The 25,881-nt window shown below is 40.6% G+C and overlaps 1 protein-coding gene across 1 annotated transcript in view; it reads right to left on the bottom strand.

The window, feature by feature from the left end:
- The window catches only part of LOC122811397 (complement C2-like), a 925,867-nt gene that overhangs the window by 517,641 nt on the left and 382,345 nt on the right, over positions 1–25,881 (bottom strand). The window contains exon 9 of the mRNA XM_044083220.1: positions 8,755–8,844. Within this exon, the coding sequence (XP_043939155.1) occupies positions 8,755–8,844 (90 nt within the window). The remainder of the gene's footprint in view (positions 1–8,754; positions 8,845–25,881) is intronic.

Genomic DNA, 25,881 nt, shown 5'->3' with positions numbered 1-25,881 from the left:
TGGAAACTGCTTTACAGTTACAGATAATGAATGCTTATTCAACACAAATAATTATTTTTCTGTGGGGCTTCCCTCTCACAAAAATACATGGACTGCGAACAGCTCATAGTTCTGCCACAGTCTTAACAAAAGCACATTAAATGTATTATACTGAGGCTGCAGGGGCTGTAAAAAACTTTATCAAAGACCTTTAGTTCTAGGAGGACTATATTCAGCACCTCATTTCATTCATACACTCCTACAGCAAAGAGTTACTTGGAGTCAAATCACCTCAGACCTTTTACTCAAAACCACTGTAGTAAAAAAGTCTTAGTGACAGGTGACTCTGTAGTTAGCCACAGGGATTCTTCACCCTGAAGGTACCTACCACACCTTCAGGCCTTATGGCAACTTTGGAGGTATCTCCATATTTGTTAAGGACTGTATCACCTTGTGGCAGATTCTCAGAAACCCACAAAATGAACTCACAGAACTCCAGATCACCCTAAACAAGACAAACTATCAGCGTAATAGCCTGTTACAGGACACCTGCTATGTCTTCTGATGATCATGTAAAATTCATAAATATACTTGATGAACTCCCTATTAATAGTTCCATTATACTGAGAGGCTTTAACTACCTGTCAATAAACTGAAACACCTATGCTTCTAATATTGAGAGTATGCCCATAAGATGATAGACGTAACAAAGTGTCTCAAGAAAAGGTAGTTAACAAACCTACTAGAGGACATAATATTATCAATCTGGTCCTTAGAAATAAAGACATTTCATGCACTATTCCCCTGGCATTTACCTCTACAGTTAAGTTGAGCCATAAACTTGTGATATTCATTTTCAAGATCTCTAAAGCCTCTACATCACATATCCCAGAATTGAAAGATTTCAGAGGTATTACCCTCATCCAGTTCTATGATGAGGTTTCAGAAATGCATGGCAATATCATCCCTTACATGGGCAAAGCAGTTAGCTTCATGAAGGAGTTTTATACCGATTTAGATAAATATACAGAGTTGACAGTCCCAACCATAACAAAACCTAAAGTCAAATTCAAAAACAAACAACCTTGATGGTCCTCCAGCATAAATAAATTTACAGTTAAAGAAAAAAAGCTCCTTAAGTTATACAGAGACCCAAAAACCCTTGTAATAAGAATAATATCAGAACTATTACTACAAACTTGAAGAATACTACTAGATCTACTAAAGCAGCTTATGAATTTAGGTTAGAATCTGAAGCTAAGGACAAGTGTAAATCCTTCTTTAGCTATACTAGGAGACAAAGGAAAAACACCCATTACTGCTCTGGACTTACTCAAAATGACACCACCCATTTAGAGCCAAGAAACACTGTCAATGCAGTAACAAACAGATTCATTGATAATGTAACTTCAGAGACTTCTGTTCAAATTCCTTACATCCCCAAATCTATTAACCCTCACTCATTATCACAAGTTTCATGTACTGAAGTTGCTTTCTAAGGCCAAAAATGCTTCTTCCATGGAGCCTGACTGTTTAATACATAGTACTAAGCATAACTGGCAGAACCTCTCCTGAATTGTTTTACCTAAATTTAGATACAGACTTTGTCCTTTAAGTTTCATAAACAGCAGTTATGATGCCCCTTCATGACAGTGTCCCTACCAATGCCCCCGGAATTATAGTCCAACCACCTGACAAATCTCGCATGTAAAGCTGTCAAAGTTATTATAACTGACCTCATAAACTATGATATCAAAAATCTAATTAGGCTTGACCCTTAGCAGTTTGGTTTTATCAAGGGACAATCCTGTTCAATGATTATGGCTTCTTGGACTGTTGACAGTGGACATGCTGTTTACATGGCACATCTTACCTGGCAAGATGTTCGATACATGCTATATGTTGTAAGTAGGCTTCACACCTTACAAATAGATCCCTGTATGGCAAGATGGATAGCAAACTGGCTAAAAGACAATACCCAGAGAGTGCAATTTCATATGCCTCATCAGAAACTATGAAAGTAACTAATGTTCTCCCCAGGGATCAGTGTTGGGATGCTTTCCTTTCAGAATTGATTCTTCTGATCTCTAAAATGGAAATCAGGACCTCTTGCCAACTAAGTTTCCAGAGGACTGCATCCTTTGAGTTATTGTCAAGTCACCCCCTGATACCCAAACCCTTTAGCAAGAAGTTAGACAAGTAAATACCTGGTGTATATACTGAAACTAGGCCCGATTTAAATGCAAAAAGGGCAGTATTATCACTTTTAGTAGACAAACCCACAACACAACATGCAGCATGGGCAATTACCCACTTCAAAATGAAAATGTTGTTAGGGATCTTGGAACATGAGCTGATAATTCCATTTCTTTTAATTGTCGAGTGAGAACAGTAGTGAGAAAATCCTTCTACTCAGTGCAGTTAATTGCTAAGGGAATATTATCCAGCTCTGAAGAGGTCATTGTGCTTCTTATATTCAGCATTGTTACAGACTGGGATTCAGAAAGGATTATCATAGGAAGCCTAAAATAAGGCAGTTTCCCTGTCTCAGTAACCCTTTCCAATTTGCAGACCACCTTACTGCTGAGGTTTCCAGATATCCAGAGTCATCACACTGAGGATGGTTCCGCTGGCTGAGCTGCATGGTGTTGAGACAGTTCAGGGGAGCGGCTAATATTAATTAGACATGTGCTGTCATCTGGAAATGCCAGCAGCTACAGAATTACACCTAGCAAGGGATTCAGAGGCTCAGTTATATAAATTTCCATGGATAGAGGAAAAAGTTAGCACCATCAAAAGATGTCTGCTGTTTATCCATTCCAGTGGAAGCAGCTGTCATTCATTCAAGTTTAGTGAAGACATGAGGGTGTGTGTGTGTGTGTGTGTGTGTGTGTGTGTGTGTGTGTGTGTGTGTGTGTGTGTGTGTGTGTGTGTGTGTGTGTGTGTGTGTGTTTCTGTCGGAGCTTGTATGTGGGTGAATGTGCAAACATGCCCATATGTTATATCAACTGTGGGAACTGTCGGGGGAATTGTTTAATTTTTGTGGGAATATTAGTATTTGTCTTTCTGTCTTTGGGAATGTCTGTTTGTGTGTTTATTGGATACCTTTTCCAACACATTACATGGGCCACTATTGTAAACACTACTACTGTCATATGTCTGACAGTGCTAGTATTAAGGGTGATTTAGAGATATTTTAATGAGCCATTAATGAGGTCTTTCTCAGTGTTATCATAGCTGTCTCTATATCAGAGTTTCTAACCATCATGTAAAATAACCTACCCATGTAGGCAATTTACATAAATGGTGGGAATTTTTTTTTTTTGAAAGTAGAGCCTTGTCACTTACAGTAATACTTGATAGTCAAGACAAGACAGTTACTGCTATATGCAGGAGAGATTAGGAGCTTATGGAACCAGACGGTTTTATACAAAAGTATACCAATTGGTATAAGTGTTATACTTACCTAAATCTTTTCCTTCTATGTATTTGAAGAATAAGTTTAAAAAAATCGTATGAAAAAACATTTGATATACCCATAGCTGCAAACTGTTTTAAACTCAAGAGATTAATATCTAGCAAACTTTTAAAAACAGTGTTACAAAAAATGTGTGGTATATCCACCAGAGAGGACCTTCATCATGTAATATTGAAATGTGAAAAAATATTTAGAGGTTTGAGACCAGACTTTCAAAAATATCTTAAGAACAAACTGTGTTACACACTTAGCAAACAATGAGGATGAGGTCCGAGTAATATTTAGTACATGAGATATAAATACAATAATAAAAGTAGCTAAATTACTATGTTGAAAAAAGAGAACTTACAAAGAAAACTAAAGATTTTATAACAGTGGATATCATTTTAATAGATATTTTGAAATTATGAAATTGAACAGTTGCATTTTTGTCCTATTCCAAAACAAGTATTGCAATAACAATTATGCTAAACTATGTATTGTAACAACCATTGTAGTGATGCAGTAAAGGCTGTTTTTCTGTCTCTGTTTCCCTGCACTTTTCCACTAAATCTCTGAACCTTTTCCCTATGTCTACAGTTTTCCTTCATGTAATAGGTATTACTCACATGGACCACAAAATTTAGATGTTTCCTGCCTGCAACCAACTTGATTACTACTGAGCTTGTCCTGCCTGTCAAGTAATTAATCATGGGACCATCTTAATTGCTACTTTCCACTCTCATCTGTTTCACTGCCATACCCAATACCTCTAGTGACAGAGTCCCCAGGAGCTACATAATTTCCTGCCTGCCTGCCCTTGGCTAGTCCTCTTTTCCCTTTATTCTACTAGTCTGACTGTGGTTACTCTATTCGGCTCCCTCTGCCTGACATTCTATATTTTGGACTTGTACCATACCTTCTCATGGTTACTGTTAAGGTACTACAGTCAAGTTGCTACAGTTCCTGAGTGCCTTTGCATCTCCTTCCTGTTTTATCAGTCCTTGTCTTCACTCTTCAGCTTCATTCTTTCCCCTTTCTGACCCTCCTCAAAGCTTCCCTTGACCGTACCTCTCAAAGTTGTATGGGCCTTTGATTTCGTCTTAGTGCCTACGCCTGTCACTGTTTTTGCATTTTCTTATTGTTTCCCTTTTATCATTACTGCCCATGAAATCTCAGACTCTAACTATGCACTGTCTTTTTACCTACTTTACTTCTTGTTCACTGCCAGCCCACATCTTCTTCATGTTGCTCTTCACTTGCTCTTTTTGATTCTCGTCCAACTGTGTTCTCCCACTTGTCTGAGTTCTACCATCTGATTTACTAGTACTACTTTCCTCCTACATATTCCAGTACTCTGCTTACTCAGAAATCTCTAAACCCTACTGCTACTTCCACATTTTATTTAATCCGGTTTCTCCCCATCTGCCTGTTCAAGCTGTCTTACCTGAATAACTTGTCTTGCTGCATCTTTTTACTAACACATTTCTAGCCCTGATGTGTTAGAGATTCCCTGTATTAGTCTCCTTGAGCATCTGGGACTGACTAAGCTTATCATATCACACCTCTTGAACCATGCTATACAATTCAGTACTGACCTGCATTGGTTGTTCCCTCACCCTCTTCTGTGCTATGGAGAATATTGGCCTGTGCTACCTATGGCTGCCTATATATTGCTAAAAATGCAGTTTAGAAAAGAAGACCAATTAAAACAGTTCTTAATCAGTAACACTTAGAAGCTTTTCCGGATAATAAGGTGCTCAGCGTCCTACTGCATCTGATCCCTGACAGTTCTTCACTGCTGTCTTTATGTTCAGTTGTTTCTAATTGTCTGATATATGTCTGTAAATTCAGTGTGCTTGCATCTTTATTGCCAAAACTGTGCATATTCTAATCCATAGAATCTCATTAAAGCAAAATTCATTTGTATTTTGTTTTTATGTTTTTATGTTTTAAAATACACAGTAAGTAAAAAAAAGTTGATGCCAGTAAACACATATATTATATACAATCTGAATTGCATGTATGCAGAGTATTATGCTCATAGGTTCATAGGTGTGTACTAGGCTGATGGCCCTGGAGCCTTTACAAGCCTAGCCCATAGGATTGCCCTGCACCTTAGCTTCCAGTGCCTCTGTCGAGTAGAGCCACTGGAGTGATCCCTGGGGTGAATTTTCTATTTTCCATCCGTTCATCAATATTTCTCTTGAAGAGGGCCATTGAGGTGCTCTGCTTGACATGTATGGGAAGTCTATTCCATAGCATGGGCAGTCTCTGGGTTACGAACCTGTCCCTCCAGCTTGTTCTGTTGATTGTGGTAATAAGGTTAAGGTCTCTGGAGCATGTGGTGCGGAGGGATTTGGATTTCTTTAGATGTAGCATTTCTAACAGAGCTGGATCAGACATGGATTTCTAAGTCAAGCAGCAATCGCCTCTAAGTAGGCGATATGAGACAGAGACTAGTTGGAGATTTTTGAGTCTGTCCATATAGGACAAGTTTTTAAGGCCTAGGATCTTCTTTGTGAGGTACTTTTGCGGCCTCTCCAGTTGTTGTAGATGTTTAGTGAGGTACATGACAAGTGGGTCATTGTACTCGATGATTGGCCTAATGAGGGAAGAGTAGTGGTACTCCACTAATGACAGGTCAGCAGTCTGACTTGGAGTCAGCTACTTTCACACTGTGGGTTTTATCAGTGAGTCAGTTTGCAACCCACCTAGTGATATAGGAGTTGATACCTAGCTTAGTGAGTTTTTCTATTATTCCTGAGTGGGGAATAGTATCAAAGGCCTTGGCCAGATCAAGGTAGGCTGTATGAACCACCTTGTCTTCTAGTGACTGACTCAAAGAAGTCAACCAGGTTGAGCAGACATGATCTACCCTTCACAAATCCAAACTGTGTGGGATACAGAGTTTGGACATTCCCTATAGCCTTGTTTATTAGGTCCATGATGATGCATTCCATAGCTTTGCATATCAGACTCGTCAGGCTAATGGGGTGATAGTTCCCAGGGTCTGTAGTCTTTCCTCCTTTGTGGAGAGGGATGACTGTAGCAGTGCGCCATTCGGTAGGGACAAAGCCTGAGGTAAGGCTGTGATTGAACAGGGCACACAGGTGAGATGCCAGTTCACTCTGTAGTTCATGTAGAACACAGCCAGGGATATTGTCAGGGCCCATAGAAGCTGTATTCTTGGCCTTGGACAGTGCTGTTTTAACCTGTGTAGCAGTAATACTGGGTGCCTGGCAGTCTACTGGTATTGTGATTAGTCCTTTGGTGGGGGAGAGAGGGGTAAAGTTGGCACTGAATTTGTTGGCCAGTATATTGGCAATATCTGTTGGCTCAGTATAGGAGGTACCATTGTGCAGTAGCTCAGAGCAAATCTGGGTATTGCCGTGGAGATTCTTTACATAACTATAGAAGGCCTTGTGGTTGTCTTTACTATCTGCTGCAATTCTGTTTTCATAGCTAGCTATAAATGATTTGATAGGTTCATAGGTTCATAGGTTGGTACTAGGCTATCAGCCCTAGGGCCTATACAAGCCTAGCCATAACAATTCCCTGGCTATTTCTTCCCGCACTATTTACTTCCCTGGACCCCTGAGGGATCTCAACTTTTTGTTGAGGCTGATAAGGGAGTTTTTCCAGTCTTGGGACTTCACCTTATTCCGCATCAGTTTCCTCCTTTTGTTGTAGAGTTTGTTTATGGCAGGGGACCACCAGATTGGCTTTCTTTTTTTTTTGGAGGAGAGCATCTTAGTTCTATTGGGTATGGCGAGATCCATGTATTTGTGTACATGTTCATACAGTGCATTGGTGTATGATTTGGCAGTCATGCAGCTATTTTCCATTTGCATGGGTGCCGTGAAGTTAGCCTCCTCTGTTTTCAGGAGCCCAAAGTTAGCTTTGGAGAAGTTTTTCATGGTGGTTACCTTTCTGGGGGGTGGTGGAGGTTGGTGGGATGTGGATTTCCAAGGTGATTAGTTTGTGGTCGGATCTAACCAGGGATGAGTTGACTATTGGCATAGACCATCGGTCACCCATGTTAGTAATGACCAGGTCAAGGATGTTTCTACCTCTAGTGGGGGTAAGAACGAGCTGGTCCAGGGCATTGGAATTAATGAATTCCAGGAAACGTTGGGCAATTGTATTGGAACTTAAGTAGTTTTCCCAGTTAATGGAGGGGTAGTTGAAGTCGCCCAGTATGAGAGTATTAGGTTGGACCCTAATATTCTCCAGGGTGCTTAGGAATGTGGAGTGTGAGTCTTGGGACATGGTTGGGGACCTATAGCAGGCAACGACCTAAATCGCTGTCTTACCCATTGCTAGCTGCACCTGAAGTAACTCTGATGAGTTACGTTGGGCTACCAGTCTAGAGGTGTGCACATCCTTTATGAATATGGAAACACCACCACATTTGGAGCTTTGGTCCAAGTTCTGGGACCAAAAGGTGTGGAAAGAGTTATAGCCTGGTAGTACAGGGGTGCTTTCTGCTGCCTTAAACCAGGTCTCTGTTACAGCACAAATGTCGATGTTCTCATTTTAAGGAGTGCTTCAAACGAGTGTACTTTGAGATTTAGATTTCTAGCGTTGAGCAGCATGACTTTCAGATTACATTTGTTTGTAGCTGTTACGGTGGTAATTTGGTCTTTGGAAAACTGCCTAAAAAAGCCACTATAGGTGTGGCAAGAGCCTTTGCCAGTATCCGGAAGCCCAGGGGTGACAGATGTAGGTCATCTCTGGCAAATAATCGAAGTCTGTCAATCATGTCATCCCAGGCAGACAAATACTGGATTCTCTTAGAATGACACCAGAAACTTAGCCAGCTGTTAAAATCAATCATTTTCTGCTTGTACTCTGGTATCATTCTGGGTGACGGTAGGAGGCTCCTCAGGGCAAAGGTCATACCTGCCTGGGCTACATAATCCAAGAGTTCCCCCATGTCTCTTTTCATGTAGTCCAGGGAGGTATGTCTCAGGTCATTCACACCCACATGTACAATGACAGAGTCATATTTGTACCTGTTGTTGAAGGACCTGAGTGCATGCTTTAGGTGGCGATCCTGGCACCTGACAGGCAGCTGACTGTTACTTTCTCCTTATTCAGCCTAATGAGTGGGACATCAGTGTGCCTCACTATTGAGTCACCTATGACATATAACAGATGTACATGCCTCAGGAGTTCACTGTACTGGTCTATGTATTCCTCATCAGTTTTCTTCTGGATTTGGGTAGGGTGACTATGTTTAATACAATACAACAAAATATGTGTAGTCATAAATGAACATTAATTTAATTTAGACACTGTATTTCCTATCTTACCCAGAAAATCTTCTCTTTTGTCTTTGATTTCCAGAAAGGTCCGAATTGTAGTAATGACGTCTTTAGGTCTTCCTCCATGATTAGCCTTCCCTGTAACAAGAAACAAGGTTTTATTTTACACAAATGCTGCACAATGCATTCACCTCATCACTGGGTATTAATACTTTCCATGAATCATTGCACAGTTAACATTGTACGTGCTAGTGGTTACAGCTGCCCTACACATAATACAATAGGAAGTATGGCAACGTAATTTGTATTGAATGTTTCCTGGGATATTTAGCCTGACATTCTCTCACTCTTTCCCATTTACACACCATGTGGTACATCAGGCAACAAACACCTTTCAGCACACCTTGTTTCTGTAGCAGTTATGGGTTTTACAGGCTCAGGTTGCTAGCCCAAGGCCCAACCCTCCTCGGAGGGTACACCACACACCTTCACATGCACACACCTAGGGCCAATTTAGAGTATCCAGTCCACCTACTGCATGTCTTTGAAATGTGGGAGGAAACCAATGAGAATGCAGGGAGGACATGCAGACTCCGCACAGAAGGCACCCCAGCCAAGAACTGAACTGGAGAACCTCTTGTTGTGAGGCGACAATGCTAACTGCTGCACCACTGTGCCGCCCAAGCCAGACATTATAGGTTCATATATTTTTATTTATAATAAGCACATAAAAACTCAATTAAACTGTAAAGTATGTGGTTAATAAATAATCATCTTTCAAAAATAAGGCATAAGATAAATCACAGAACATCCAAATCTTTAGAACTCCTAGGACTTGGTGGCAGGTCACACCCCAGACTGTGTGAAAGGATTTTAACATAGACTTAGTGGTAGATTCTTTCCTTAAAATTACCTATTCTAAAACCAGCCTTGCTCAGAGGTGTGCATAGAAGGTTGTTGTAGCTTGCGTGGGGGCTGCAGATAGTCTGGTCATTATGTCTTTAATTTTCCTCAAACTCAAACCTCAGAAATGAGTACAGGAGGTCACTATGCCTTCTGTTGAGGTGGTGACAGTGTGGTCATTATTTCTTTTACTTCTCTTATGGACCTCAGAGATGTGCATGTGTGGAACGGTCAGTATAGCTTGTGTAGGGGCAGTGTACTGCCTAGAATCAACAAGCTGGAATTTATTAAAACCTGCGATCATTATTTTTTCACTCTCCTCATAATCAAACATCAGGCACATGTGCAGGTGGATGCCTCTTGGGGGATGGGGTAAGGAGACACGCCATGTATATGTATAACAGCAGTCACTTAAACTAGATGACTGTGGCTGTTTGTTCATTTTCTTTAATCCCAATCTACCACCAGAGAAATGCACAGATAGAAACCTTTGTTTGGGAGGGGGAGCCTAGGAAGACAGGAAGTATTTTCAGGTAGGGTTTATGTAAACTTTAAAACATTTGTCTTCTGAGTTTAGTGGGAGTTGCGACTGTTTTGTCAGGTTTAAACATTAAGCTTAGACAGAAATTATTTTTTTCTTGAATGGAAAAAATAAGACTGAATTTCTTTTCTTATTCACAATTTTTGTTCAGGCCACTACAGGATCAAAAGGTTAGTCAAATGCTCTAAACTCTGCAGGGGTGGCCCATGCTATTGGACTGCTGGACTGCAGCCCCCTCAACTGTAAAATAAAGAAAACGTAAAAAAATAAAAAGAAAATGAAAAGATAAAAAAATTTAAAAATCGCGGACTTTCGCGCATGCGCACTAGTCCAGACTGCTGCTGAGACAGTCTGGAGCATGCGCAGAGTGTTTCAGCAGCAGTCCTGACTGGGAAACATGAAGAACAGAGCTTCCAGAAGTCTATGCAGTTTTAAACTGCATAGACTGCATAGACTGTTCTGGAACTTGCTGGGAAAGTGATCGGGGTCGGACTGCGACGTCAGCAGTTTGCTGCAGTCTCATCGGGGGAAGATCTCGTGACAGGCAGGGGTCTCATCGGGCAGGGTCTGGATTTGCACGGGTTTTCGATTTATGGTGGTTTGCTACAAGATTGGACAGGGATTTGGATGTGTATGTGTGTCTGTGTGTGTGAGTGAAAATGCCCCAGGTGCAATATACTGGTGGTTAGACTCATGGTGGTGTGGTTCCTCAGGCTTGAACCCTGTACCTTGTATGCAGGTGTTAAAGACCTGAATTCTCTACCCACCACCATTTGTAAAATAAATTGCAGATTTTTGCCTCATATTTGATCTGATCTGTTCCTCATAATATCTGTGGTTTGTAAATGTTGCAATGCTTGATATTTGATGGTGCAGTGGTAGCATTGTTGCCTCACAGCTGCAGGTTCTCAGGTTTGATTCTTGGCTGGGGTGCCTTTTTTGTGGGGTCTGTATCTTCTCCCTGTGTTTGTGTGGGTTTGCTTTTGTGTCCTCCCATGTTATAAAGACATGTCTGCATTATTTCTTCCTGGGCCACTGATGAAAATTGTTTTTTTTTGTTCCAAGTCAGACTGTCCTGATTAACAAATGTTAAATAAAATTGACAGGCATTTGAATTTCAGACTTCAGGTTTCAGAATGTTTAATTCCTTACATATCTGATGGTGCAGTCATGCAGTGGCAGTATTATTGCCTCACAGCTATAGGTTTTCTGGTTTGATTCTTGGCTGGGGTGCCTTCTGTGTGGAGTCTGCATCTTATCCCTGTGTTTGTGTGGATTTGCTCTGGTGTCCTGCCATTTTACAAAGACATGTGTCTACAGTATTTCTCCCTGGGCCTCTGCTGAAAATTGTTTTTGTTCCGTCAGAAGTAAAATTGACAGGCATTTGAATTTCAGACTTCATATTCTTCAGAAAATGCATAATAAAACAACTTTTTATTCTAGCAATAAATATATAGTAACACAACCTTTTATTATAGCAATTTTCTAAGTTTATAAGATGACTATTTGAAATTTGTCCTTATTTTTGGGACTGTATTACCCTGTTATTGGCTTTGTCCAGGTTTTTTGTGCTAAGGTTGACAGCTATGGCAAGAACTGAATTCACTGAATATGTTTGAGGGCTGTATTCCCTCATTACTGGGTTTGTCCAGATGTTTTGTGCTAAGAGATTGACAGCTATGGTGAGAACTGAATTTATTAAATGATAGCCATTTAAGTTTCAGTCTTCCTCTCTTTCACAAAGCAGCTGATTTGGCGTAGTGGTATGTTGCTCTGACTGTTTTGCACAGGGATCTTGGCAGTAAAATGTATGGTGGTAACACAGCATTTTTCTTTCACAAAGCAGGTGATTTCGCATAGTGGTATGTTGTTCTGACTTTTTTGCACAGGGACATTGGCAATAAAATATATGGTGGTAACACAGCATTTTATTCTAGCAGCTTTCCAAGATTATGCAAGCAATGTTTAATGTGTCCCTGGTTTTTGTCCTTTTGACCCACCCCAATAAATTTGGCTTTTTCCAGATTTCTTCTGCTGCGAAGTTGAGATGCAGTTGAGTATTGAGTAGATTTTACAAGGAGCTGAGAGCTGCAGGGGAAGAGAAGTTTAGTGCTGATGATGCTAAGTCAGCTCACATTGCTAATAGCACAACAGTTTGCGTACTTACTTTTGATGCAGAAGGTTGTTGGCCCTACTCCCATAAGGGGTGAATGCTGCCATACTGAAAGTTAAGATACTAACTATGAGCCTGTTATCAGTTTGCCATCCATTTCCTATTGCAATATTACTAGCTTATTTTTAATGTAATTTAGGCAATTTATTCCTCAGGGGCATCAGACACTTTATTTTTTGATGAAACCATGAAATATAAAGGTGATTGCTAGCAACAACCTCTTCATTACAGATTTATTTAACGTGGAATTATTTAGATGACTTTTTTACTACTTCAGAGATTGTGCATATTTACTGATAATGGTGGACTGTAGAATTGTGCATATTTACTGATAATAGTGGACTGTAAAAGTTTGAGTAGACTTTTATGATGGAAATGTTCTGAATTGGGCAGTTTTGTCATTGGTGCATGCGTTTTGTTTCATTGTTTACTGGAAAAATGTTCAAAGCAATAGGAAGGTGTATCAAAGAGCACATGTATGTTTCATATGCAAGGGGCCTATGATTTGAAAACAGCCCAGAATTAATCTTTATCTGCCACGGGTAAAATGTATTTTCTTTGAATGTGGCTTTCAATGTTGCTTCAATGAATGTGAGTTTCAATGGCAGAGAAGTTTTAATGCCAAGTTTGTTTAGCAGATGTCTTAGTGTTTGTGCTGTAAAATGCAAAATAAAACTTTCAAATGAAGTTCAAATCATCATAGAAGTAAATCAGTATGCACATTAGTGTTTATGGTAAATGGAGTGAAATAGCCAAGTAATGGATCATTGGAATGGCTGCAGGGGAGGCTCCATTCGACCATGGTGAGGGGGAAGGGCGGCAAACTTAGGCAGTCCCAGCTAAACCATACCTCCCAACTGTCCAGATTTTCAAAGAATGAATAGATTTTTTGCTTCTTATTTTTGGTTTGTTCCTCGTAAAATTTGTGGTTTTCTGGCAAATCATTTAGGAATTAAGTCCCTAAATAATGACACACTGAGTTTCAGACTTCATAACCTTCAGAAAAATGCATGCTAAAGTAAGACCTGTTCTATCAACTGTCTCAGTTTATACAAGAGCAATTTTTAGTACTGTTTATATGTTCCCCCAATATATTTGGCCTTGTCCAGATTTATTACATTAACAGGTTGAGAGGTGCATGCAAATAAATTGCTTTATAGAATTAGGCATAGCCAAACCTCTCAACTGTCCCTGATTTTGGCTCAAAATGTTGCTCTTCCCCTAATGATCCCTCTGCAAAATAGCAATTTTGGAAGAAAACATGGAAGGTTTATAATTAAGAAATAACTGTAATAATCAGTTAGATTACTTTTATTTCAGAAATGCATGTAGATTCTTTTATTTTGTCAGCTGCTCAAATTAACAGTACTAATATTAAAGTGTCCCTTCTTTGACAGGTTCCCATCTGTATTGTGTTGCTATTTTATATTTTTACATCACATTTTTGGTCCATTTTTCATAAAATTGTGTTTTTTTTGGCAAATTAGTGACAAATTATTAAAGACTGAAGTTAGAAAATAATGACAGACATTTGAGTTTCAGATTTCATACCATTCAGAAAATTCATACTAATGCAATACCTCTATTATCTTTCTAAGTTTATAAGAGCAATATTTTAAAAATTGTCCTTATTTATGGGCCTTTGTCCCATTTCTTTGTATGGCTTTGTCCTGATTTCTTGCTCTGAGGTTGAGAGGTATGACAAATGTGTCAGGGCCATCACAAGTCAGCCAGAGACATTTCAAACTGTGACATACTTGTTGCACCCCACTCCCCCATGTAGTGACTCTGGATGTGTCGAAGCAAGGCAAGGAGTGGTTATGCAGTGTAAATGTGCAGAGTATCCCCCCCATCCAAGGTAGACACAAGTACTAGAGTGGCTTTTCATCTGTCCTTGATTTTTACAGAATGGTCTGGTTTCTGTCATATTTTTTGTACTATTGATTTATGCTTATTACTCAAAGTGCCTGTTGCTCTGTGTTTAAGTAGCAATACTTTAATGACCATCAGGTAAGCTTGGCTGAGATTGCAAGATGCAAGTAAGCTTTAATAAGCATACTGTTAAAGAATTGCCAACATTGAAAGCCTTTATGTTGCCATGTAGAGAATACTTAACTAGATAATGTATAAGCCTTGGGTATTGAAATGCATATGTCAGTATTTGTAATAAAGGACAGGATTACATTATTTTAAGAGTCTCATTACACTTGGAGACTTCCAGTCATCTCTGCAGGCTTTACCCGTAAACAGAATGCCAATCGTGTGGTCCATAACCTGTACAGTAATCCTTTTAAGCAATGTATCTTGAGCTTATTTTTTTGTTTGCTTTTCATTTTTTTACTTTGATCATGTTTTCCCCATGAAACAAGTAGATATCAGGCAGCTGGTCTTTTTTTGCATAAGGAACATTTTTACAAGTGGGGGCATGAGAGATTTCTACTTTCAGCATGTTACTTGGTACTTTAAAAAAGCTGAATATAAATTATAATTAGAACTGCAGTGCAAGAAGTGGTTTGAGTTGAGTGCTGCTTGTTTTTCTTATACTTGATTTTGACTGGCATTCCATTAATGTATTTAAAAAAAAGTAATTTATTTTTTCATGCCTCACAACCTTTTTTGTTTCCATCTAGATATTAAGCTGTCATGCAGTCAATGTATTGAAATATTTTTATTCTTCTACACTTCATTTTGTCTTGATTGGACTCTCATAATGACGGTTTGGCACCCAGGGCAGTATATTTAGTTTTTGTGGTTTTGAGCATAGCTCCTCCCCTTTCCAGTTGGCCGCACCCCTTCCCATTGACCCCACCCATTCAGCTGTCTCCTGCAGCCCCCCTTTGATTTGAAGTCACCAGCTGCCACTGAAACTCTATGTCCGATCCTTGGATCCAACTTAGCCATATATTCCAAAATTCAGATCCAGTTCTCATGCTCCTTACTCTACCCACAATACAATAATCTATTCCTCTTATCTCAAATCTTGTTTGCTGCCATTGCAAACAGATGCAAGTTCCTCTCTGGAGCTATGAAGAGATTTCTTTTTTTTTGCGAGTTTGATAGATTTTTTTTCTTTTACTTTTCCTGAAATGTGTTTTCCTCATACTTATATTAGTATCCTCCTGATTAGTTTTTCAACAGTCATTAGGAGACTCTTGCTTCTCGTACTGTCTTACTATTGTATGTAGTATTTTTTGTTGGTATTTTTCTCTAATATTTACTATTGTTTATTTTGGGTATTTCAGTAGTCTACCATTGCTGGTAGTTTAACTTTTTTACTGTTTTTTCCTTTTCCTTAACAAAAAAAAAAAAAAAAAAAAAAAACCTGCTTTGTCTTAAAACTTTTGTATATTCAAACATGTCAAATAAGTCAACCAGATTTAAGAAATACAGTTCTTGTGGGCACAAGATCCCTAATTCAGATGCTCTACTGCCTTGGTGATGGGCACTTGGACACTACATGTACTGTTTGCTCCACTTTTAATCCAAGGGCCTTGGTGGATAGGCAAAACAAACTAATTTTGAAAGACATGCTACCAGCTACTTCTTCTGGGGCTCAAACCCCCTCTAAATCTAGCAAGTCAGCTCCCTTGGAGAATAAGAAATACTCTTCACAGAAGTCCCCAAGGTCTTCATCAGAGCCTCTGGCAAAAAACAAGAAAAACATCATCAGTTCAGAAGATTTGATCCTCAAATCCAAAGGTTTTGGCTCCTATTGTTATCTCAGCATCTCCTTCAACAACATCTGAGGATCCTATGTCCTCGGATCTGAAGGCTAGTACATTTCATAGGAGTTGTACTGCAGAATTCCATATTAAACCCATATCGCCACCCTGCCTACTCAGTTGTTTTAGACTCCCAAGAAACACTCCATGTCCCCATCAACTTCTTCTAGGTCCATCAAAAATTTACTGGAAGTAGATGTGAATAGGATGATGCAAAAATTTCTCAGAGCTCAGATCCAGATGGGGTCTTACCAGCTTTGTCCTCTGTCAGATCCATGAGTATGCCTACAACATCCAGGACCATTCTATCTTCTTCTACAATCTGTCCAGTGATGTCGGAGTCCCAGGATCTGAAATCCCTAAGAGGTCTGGTGTTGGATCAGAGGAAAGCTTCTTCTTTGACTCTGACTATATCCTTGACTAGATCTTCTCTGATACCCTTGGATCAGAACAGGTCCCAGAGCCAAAGTGTCTAAGTTGGATCTGAGGGGATATGTTTGGCTCCAATTTTGTCAGATCCATCCCTTCCCCTTGGAGCCTTGTCTCTGGACATTTTGGATCTGGTCCCATCCTTGAGGCACTGATCCAAGAGCAGTCAAGACCTTCCTACATCAGGAGTTTTGGCTCCAAGAGGGTGGGTTGAAGCTTCTCCAGGTCCACCACCTTTTCAGGTGATGGAAAGGGCTTTTTCTCTCCCAAGAGAACCAACCTCTCACTTTTTGGATCCTATCCCTTTTCTCTCATTGGTTCTGAGTTCTGAGTCAAATAGGCCTATTCCACAGGGACAGCCAGTTCCAAAAAGTGTCCAACCAGTTCCAGTAGAGGAACTTCCCCTCTCTTCTGATACCGCACTTGAACATCCCACAGAGGAGGTGCATCGCAAGGGAACGTGCAAAGGAGACACATTGACTTCCCAAAAATGGAGTCACTCATGGAGGATAACGATTTTGATGAAGGAGAAGGGTCTCCCAGATCACCACCAGATGATATCTCCTTTGGAGATATTTTAGAAATTCTAAAACAAAAAGGTGTCTGGTCTTCCCAAAACCCCACTCCAGAAGAATTGGTATTTTTGGAGGCTTTTGGTTCTGGCCCGTTATCGACTTGGATTACCCTCCCGGTGGACTAACTTATTGATTTGATTTTCTGTGTGGCTAAGAAGGAACTGGATACAACAGAACCAGTCCTGAAAAGACCTGAATACTTTTTAACCCTGCCAACAGACGTTCTCCACTGTAGCAAAGGAATCCCAGTTAATGCTATGCTGGTGGTGGCAGCCACAAAGAAAGAGCTAGCAGAACAGACCTCTTTTGTCCATCTACCAAACAGGGAGTCTGCAGCATTGAACAGGTTTAGAAAGCAAGTCATTGCCTGACAACATTTGCCCTGAGGTCACTAAATTACCTGGCACACTTTAGTAGACTTCAGAGAGATTTGACCAAAGAGCTATCAAATACTCTCTCAGTTCATGGCTGCAGAGGACTTCAAAAGAACATCCTCTCAACTGGTCACTCTCTTATCCATATGAAATGATTCAATGAGGTTGGTCTCATAGCTGAAGGTACCTCACAAGCAGCTGGTTCAGGCATTGTCATAAGGAGACATGCTTGGATGTGGCCATGCAACTTTGTGGAGCCCATTTAAGTAATCTTTTATCAACACCCCATTCGGTGGCATTTCCTTGTTTGGGCCATCAGTAAAAGAGAACTTGCCCACAGCAAGCAAGATGGAAAGACTCTGTCTGCCAAGAGAATCAAGTTTTCTACCCCTCAATGAACATTTTCCAGGAATCAAAGAGGTGGTAAGAAGATGCATTTCTGAAACTCTCAGGCACCTTTTCAAGACCCACACTGTGATAATTCCTCCACAGGCAGAGAAAATGCTAATGGAAGACATCACCCTAGAGGCAGAAGAGGCCCACAAAATCAAGGTTTCAGGAATTATTTTCCATACAAGCCCTTCCAGAGCTCCTGAAGTGCTGCCTGGACTGACTGGAGGCAGTCAGGGAACATTTGCCTTGCACCCAGATGCCTGGGCAAATATAACACAAGATTCATGAGTGCTAGGAATAATATCCAGATGTTATTACATACCATTTTTTCTTAACCCCTTCCCTCAAAAGAAAGAAACTTCCCATGTTCCACCCAGTCAAAGGAAGACAGCCACACAAGAAATTCAAAAACTGCTAGAAAAAAAGAGTCATCCAAAAGGTCCCACCAGACCAAATAGGATTCGGAAATTATTGATGGTTGTTTTTAGGGTCTATATTATTTGAACAAAATTTTATAACTTTGAATACCATACGGGTGACACCATATGGTCGAAGTTATAAAACTTCAAACAGTGAAAAAAAAAAAAGAAAAGACTAAACTCTAAGCTAAACTCTAAGCTAAGTGCTGTAGGCAGGGGACAAGCCCCCCCATGCACCCCCCACACCCCCCAATCTTTAAATATAACAACTCCAAGGCTGCACTATAATGCAGTAAAGGAAAGACCTCCCTTTACTGCACTGTAGTGCGATCTCGGAGTTGGGATATTTAAAGAGTGGGGGGGCACAGCCCCCCACGTGGGGTGTACAGGGGGGCTTTCCCCCCTGCTTTAACACGTTAGGTGACTTTTTTTTTTTTTTCACTTTTCGAAGTTTTATAACTTTAACCCTTTCTGGCCTCAGCAAGTATGGTTCCCCTTCCTATGGCCTCACCTTCGTTATCCTACATGGATACTGGAGCCAACTCCAGATCTCCTCTCTCACCCATCAAAGATCCAACATCCCAACATACAGGCCCTCAAACTAACGACATGGTTTCTCCACTTCTAATAATGGTAAGATAGCCCAGGCTCTCTTCCCCTGTACATATTGTTTTGGCTTCTCAAAAAGAATCTACCAAAACAGTATACAAGTGCAAGTGAAAAAGATTCTTCCTTTGGGTTCTGAGTAATGATCTTGATCCTTTCTCACCTCCAGTTTCAGCAATCCTTCAATTTCTAACAACTCTTTTTAAAGAAGGAGCAAGTTTTTCTATGATTAAACTTAAACTGGCAACAATTTCTAATTTTTACAAAGGGAACAGAAATTATTTGCTGGCTATGTCCAAATTATGCAAGGCCTTTCTGAAAGGTGTTTTTCTTCTAAGACCTCTGATAAAGGATCCCTCACCACCTTGGGATCTGACAATTGTGCTCAAGGTCTAATTCAGAAACCCTTGGAACCATCAGCTAAAACTGATTTAAAATCCCTTTCATGGAAAGCAGGCTTCTTAGTAGCCATTACTTGTGAAAAAGAATATCTGAACTCGAGGCTGTTTCTTCAGAAACATCTTACATAATTTTTTTTTATAAAGACAGGGTTACCTTATGGATTAACCCTTCTTTTTTTTACCTAAAGTGGCTTCTGAAATTAACATTAACCAATCTGTTCACTTAAAAGTCTTCTTTCCAAAATTTTCAAATAAAGGCGAGTACATGCTACATTTCATTGATGTACACTGACAGTTAAGCTTTTATCTTCACAGAACAAAACAAATTAGAAAATCAGATCAACTAGTCTCATTTTCACCTATAAGGCTGGGTTATCCAGTCTCTAAAGTCACTCTAGCCAAATGTATTACAGACCGTGTTCGTTGGATTTACTTTAACCAAGGCATGACCATACCTAAACCTGCCAAGGCTCATTCAACCAGATCCATGGCTGCTTCATCTGCTTTTTGATCAAGAAAATTTATTGATATTTGTGATGCAGCTACATACCCACACCTTTGTTACTCATTACAAATTGGATATTATTTCTAGAAACAGAGCCACCTTTGGTTCATCAGTACTCCAAAATATCCTTCCTTGAGGGCCACCCAAGATCAACGTAGCTGGGGACTCTGTCCCATATGTTGAGGAAGAATGAAAAGGACAACATCATATTTAAAAGTTATGGATTCACCATAACTAAGTATCTGTGTTGTCCATTTTCATTCTTCCTCAACTTCCCATCCATCCATTCCCCATCCATTATTTCTGGAGAGACCTATCGGACTGTATTTGGATCCTGGAGTTCCAGGTTTGAGCCCTTCCTTTCTCTTCCAGCTATACCTGTCTCTGTTTAACTATAGGGTTATATGGCAACAACGTTGATCTGAGGTATGGGGGATGGAATAGTGCATTATGGGTAGAGGGAGAAGCTTGAGAGCTGGATCCAAAGTCTTGAATATGCGGCCAAGTCAGATCCAAGGATCGGATCCAAACACAGATATCTAGTTATGGTGAGTACATAACTTTTAAATTTCATTGCTTAGTCATATTTTTGTTCAGACCATCAATGGATTAAAAGGTAGTTTAAAGAAATCCAGAATGCACTTCAGTGCACCTAGAAAGCCATGTATTCTAGAAAAAGCTGAAGAGTAAACAAAATGTAGAAAAAGGAAGTAAAAAAGCAATCTGCATGATATGGAGAGCCTAGGGTGTGAGAAAACAGGGGGGAGCACTGGATAATGAGTACATGTGTGGGATGGTGTGAAAAGATAGGCAACTTGGAAACACCATAGACACTTTGTCTAGGGAACCATTTTACCTAAAGTCAGACCTATAAATAGGGTTGCTGTGCAAGTAAATGTCAGTCATTGTGAAATCTGTCAGGTGTAATTAAGATTGTAATTCTCTCTGTGAGGTGGGCCAACATGGTGTGGTTCACAGGACTATGTTGATAAAGCATTATTCCTACAGTTCTGTCTGCGTTAATTACTTCTAAAACTCCACAGCATGAAGTAAAATGTTGATTAGGAAGGGTGGCAGAGATAGGTGGCATTTATACTGGAAATGTCCATGGGCCCCCTAACTTAACACTTGTTGGGGGCCCCCCAAAATGCTAACACCAGCCCTATTTATTTGCTGTACTATGTCACTTTTCAGACTTAGACCAAATAGCCACTTTTGTCCAGATGTATGAATCTTCTGGAACTTGTGATGCTTAAACCTGGTGAGATTGGGGGTGATTGCTGCATTTCAGGGAAAATAAGCACTATTAGTTAGAACTTTAACTGTATATAGCTTTTGTTTTCCCTTGTTAATTTATATTGTATGAGCATTCATTGTTACCTTATTCTAAGACTCTTGGAAGCTGAAGCTCCTGTGCACAAGCTAAAACCAAACAGAGGTATTTTGATGCCATTTTAAATCCATGAAACAGGAACGTACATTTATTTTAGTGCACTTATTCCCTAACTATTTTAGTCAGTTTTGAGTGGTTCCTGTATTTTTTCTGAATTTTACTATGTTTTCCCTGAATCAGAAATTACAACTATTAATTGAAAGTGTTGTAATGTTTGTAGTGCTTTTCAAAAAAGTTTCTGTGTTGTGTTTCGCTATTTAAGTCAGTTTTGAGTGGATTCTGTCATTTTGCTGCATTTTTACTGTTTTTCTCTGAATTTGAAGCTAAAAGCTGTTTTCTCCATTGGTTTCTTTGCTTTCTTATCTCAGCTATATTACTCTGAGCCTCATAAGCCTGTACTCAGTAGACGCATACACTTCAGTTAAACTTTTATTTTTAGCGAAACTAGATAGTCGCACCCAGTAGCAGGTTGTGCTAAAGCACTATCCACTCACCACCTAACCAAGTAAAATTTCTCTAGTTGTTTCTAACTTAGTTGAAGCCCTACCAATACTTATTTGCTACTTAGCAAACATTTTGTTATACTAAGCAATATTTATTAGACTGTACTCATAAAAAATTTTAAATCAAACACTCTACAGATAAGTGTTGTATCCCATATTTCTATACTCTGACTAAATGGAAGATCAGCCAGCTTGTATAACCTCAATTGCCAGTCACATAGCATTTAGTCTACTCAGACAATGCAGCAATTGCCTGATGCTCACAGAAAATGAACTACAACTTATGTTGTCAAAAAATATCTGTGAGAGATGCAAATACTGGGCTAAGATGGAGCATCACTCTCACATATAATCACAGTCTGTGAACATTGCACACCTTCACAGCACTTCTTAGAAATAATTGTAAAATTATTATACTCTCCAGCTGTAAAAAAGTAATTTCCCATTTCAGGGTAAACAAGACTAGGACCCAGTGGAAATCAAACACCACAACCCATACTACCATATCCATTGCTGGGAGTCACCAGTAGAAAATTACCCCTAAGCCCAGTACACATAAACCCTCTACTAATAAAAGTTTAGTGATGGTGGGTAACTCCATAGTTAGGCACACTGACTGTACTCAGACAATGCTGGACAAAAGTAAAGTGAAGGTTAGTTCTATTTCAGGTGCCAAAATCTCCAATTTTGCAAGGGCCCTAAAGACATTCAAAGCAAACAAGTATGATTAGATTCATAGTTAAGTACTAGGCTATCTGCCTGAGGACATCCATAAGCCTAGCCAGAATGTGTTGGCTTTCGTTGCCCCCCTTAGATTAGTTCCCTGTGCCTTGGTCCAGCAGAGTCATTAGTTCCCTGTGCCTCTGTCCAGCAGAGCCACTGCACTGAGCCCTGGGGTAAATTTTCTGTTTCCCATACACTCGTCAAGGTTTCTCTTCAAGAGTGTTAGTGAGGGGCTCTGCGTAATGTAGATTGGAATCCTGTTCCAAAGCATGGGACAGGAATCTATCCCTCCAGCACGCCCTATTTATCGTTGTGGTGAGGTTTAGATACCTAGAGCATGTGGCTCTTGGGGATTTGTTTTTTTTTTAGGTGAAGCATGTCCATCAATTCTGGGTTGGACATGGCCTTGTATGTCAGGCAGAGATCACCTCTCAGTAAGCAGTATGCAACCAAGTACAGCTAGAGTTTCTTCAGTCGGGCTGCATAAGGCATAGGTTTGAGGCCAGTAATCCTCTTGGTGAGGTACTTCTGTGGTCTTTCCAGCTGTTGCAGGTGTCTTGTAAGGTACATCCCAAATGGGGCAATGTACTCTATGATGGGTCTAATGAGTGATGAGTAGAGGGGCACAATAACCTCTTTTGTTCTAGATGCGAACCCTTTTGTTATTAGGTGGGCCACATAGAAGGATTTTCTAACCACCTTCGCAATATGATTATCAAAGGAGAAATTACTATCTACTTGGGCCCCTAGATCCATTATTACATTTTCTGTATTTAGAGGACTACCACGTATGTGGTCGTTCAAGGGCACTTTATTTTTTCCAAAGGGGGTGACTATGCACTTTTTGGCATTTAGCTTGAGGCCATGATTTTGACACCAGGTATCTGTCTCAGTGAGACCTATCTGGAGGATGTCTGTATCAGTTGGAGAGTCAGTTATGGCCCCCAGTTTGCAGTCATCTGTGAACTTGGTCAGCCATAGTCCTCCTGTGCTTGTCTGTACCTCTGAGAAGTATATACCGAATAGGAGGTGTCCCAGGACTGAGCCCTGGGGGACGCCACTTGTAACTGGTTTAGAGTCAGACCTAGAACCTGCAACTCTCACCGTGTGGGTTCTATCTGTGAGCCAATTGGCAATCCATCTCATGACGTAGGGGTTTATGTTCAGGCTGGTGAGCTTGTCTATAATACCAGAATGGGGAATGGTGTTGAAAGCCTTTGCGAGGTCTAGGTAGGCTGTGTGGACCTCCTTTCCCTTGTCCAAAGCCCTGGTAACTGTCTCAAAGAAGTCCACCAGGTTTAGGAGGCATGATCTTAACAAAGCCACACTGGGTAGGGTCCAATGTTTGAAGGTTCCCAATGTCTCTGTTAATGAATTCCATGATGATGCGCTCCATAGCCTTGCAGACCAGGCTAGTCAGGCTTATAGGGCAATAGTTCCCAGGCTCCGTTGTGGCTCCGCCTTTGTGGAGCGGGGTAATGGTTGCTGTGCACCACTCTATGGGTATGTAGCCTGTAGAGAGGCTGAGTTTGAACAGTGTGTTAAGGTGAGGGGTTAATTCATTTTGGAGCGCATGTAAGACACAGCCTTGGACACCGGACTGGTTTCCTTTTCTTGGAGGAGTGAGTCTTGGATTTGCTTGGGATAGCATGATCCATGCATTCTTGCAGGTGCTCATAGAGTGCCTTTGTAAAAGATTCAGCAGCTTGGACAGCATTGTCCTTTAGCATAGGGGCTGTGAACCTTTCGACTTTGGTCTTAAGTAACGTGACGTTTGCTTTTGAAAAGTTTTCACTGTGGTTTCCTTGATTGGGGGTTGGGGCAGAATGTGGATATCCAGAGTGATTAGTCTACGGTCTGATCTAACCAGCAAGCATTTGACCTCCGGTGTAGAACACCAGTCGCCCATGTTGGTGATGACCAGGTCCAATATGTTGTCACCTCTGGTGGGGATGTTGACCAGTTGATCCAGGGCGTTCGAGTTTATAAATTCTAGGAAGTGTTGGGCAAGGGAGTTAATACCTGAGTAGTTCTCCCAGTTAATGTTTGGGTAATTGAAATCACCCAATATTAGGGCATTTGGTAGGACCTTCATATTTTCCAGTGTCTCCAGAAATGTGGAATGGGGGTCCTAGGTCATGGTGGGTGATCTGTAGCAAGCTACAGTTTGAATTGCAGTTTTGCCCATTGTTAATTGCACATGGATGATCTCTGAAGCATTGTGCTGTGCCACTAACCTGGAGGTGTGGCTATCCTTGATGAATATGGATACACCCCACCTTTTGTGTTTCGGTCCGGGTTCTGTGGCCGAAAAGTATGGTATGAGTTATAGCCTGGTAGTGCTGGGGTGCTCTCTGGAGCCTTAAACCAGGTTTCTGTTACTGCACAGATATCGATGTTCTCCATACTGAGGAGTGCCTCGAGTGCATGCATTTTGAGGTTTAGACTTCTGGCATTAACCCTCAGTTTTTGGCTATTAGTGCTATTTATGGTGGTGGGTTTGTCTTTTGAGCCTTGCCTAAAAAAGGCACTATGGGGGCAGCAAAAGCCCTGGCCAGTATTCTAAAGACTAATGGTGACAGGTGCAAGCCATCTCTTGCAAAGCAACATGGCTTATTGAACATGTCATCCCAGGTGGACAGATACTGGATCCCCTTTGAATGACACGAGAAACGTAGCCAGTTGTTGAAATTGATCATTCTTTCTTTATACTATGGCATCATTCTTGGTGAGGGCAGGATGCTACTCAGGGTCAGGGTCATACCGGACTGGACTACGTGATGAGAGAGCTCTTCCATGTCTCTTTTCATGTAGTCCAGGGAGGTACGTCTCAGGTCATTCACACCAACATGGACAATGACAGTGTTGTATTTGTACTTGTTCTGGAGTGACCTGAGTGCTTGTGTTATGTGGCGGATCCTGGCACCTGACAGGCAGCTAACTGTAACCTTCTCCTTGTCCAGCCTAGTTAGTGGGACATCAGTGTGCCTAACTATAGAGTTGCCTATTACTAGTGTGTTGGGTATGTTATTTTGCCTTAAGGGCTGTGATTGCGTGGCACATTGATTATGTGAAGTATGTGTTTCATGGTTTGTGATGGGGTGTGGAGGTTGCTTGGATGTCTGCTTTGGAGGTCTCTGTTGCTTTTGCAGATTTTTATTTATAGCCTCTGAGTATGTTTTTGTGTATTTATGTGTGTTATTTGCCGGTGTTGGTATAGTAGTTCTATGTGAGACTGGTGGTGTGTTGCAAGTATTTTCCTTCTCCTCTTGACTGTCAGCTCCACTCTTGAGAGCTTTGCCTCCAGTTTGGCTGTATAATTGCATCTCTCGCATATATTAGTGTTTGCTGGTAGGAGGAGAGGGTTGTCTGTGTACATGAGGCAGTTGTAACATTGCCTCAAAATGCCCAGATTCACCAGTTGGACTGGAGAGTACACCTGAAACTGCCCTTTGGACATGCTTGAATAGGTAAAGTGAGCTGTTTTACTGATTAGCTGGTAGGGACGAATAGAG

The sequence above is a fragment of the Protopterus annectens genome, chromosome 9.part0, assembly GCF_019279795.1.
Source record: "Protopterus annectens isolate FY-2018-M chromosome 9.part0, PAN1.0, whole genome shotgun sequence".
Lineage (NCBI taxonomy): Eukaryota > Metazoa > Chordata > Ceratodontiformes > Protopteridae > Protopterus > Protopterus annectens.
The sequence above is the reverse complement of the archived record's forward strand: the minus strand, read 5'-3'. Positions and strand labels throughout refer to the sequence as shown.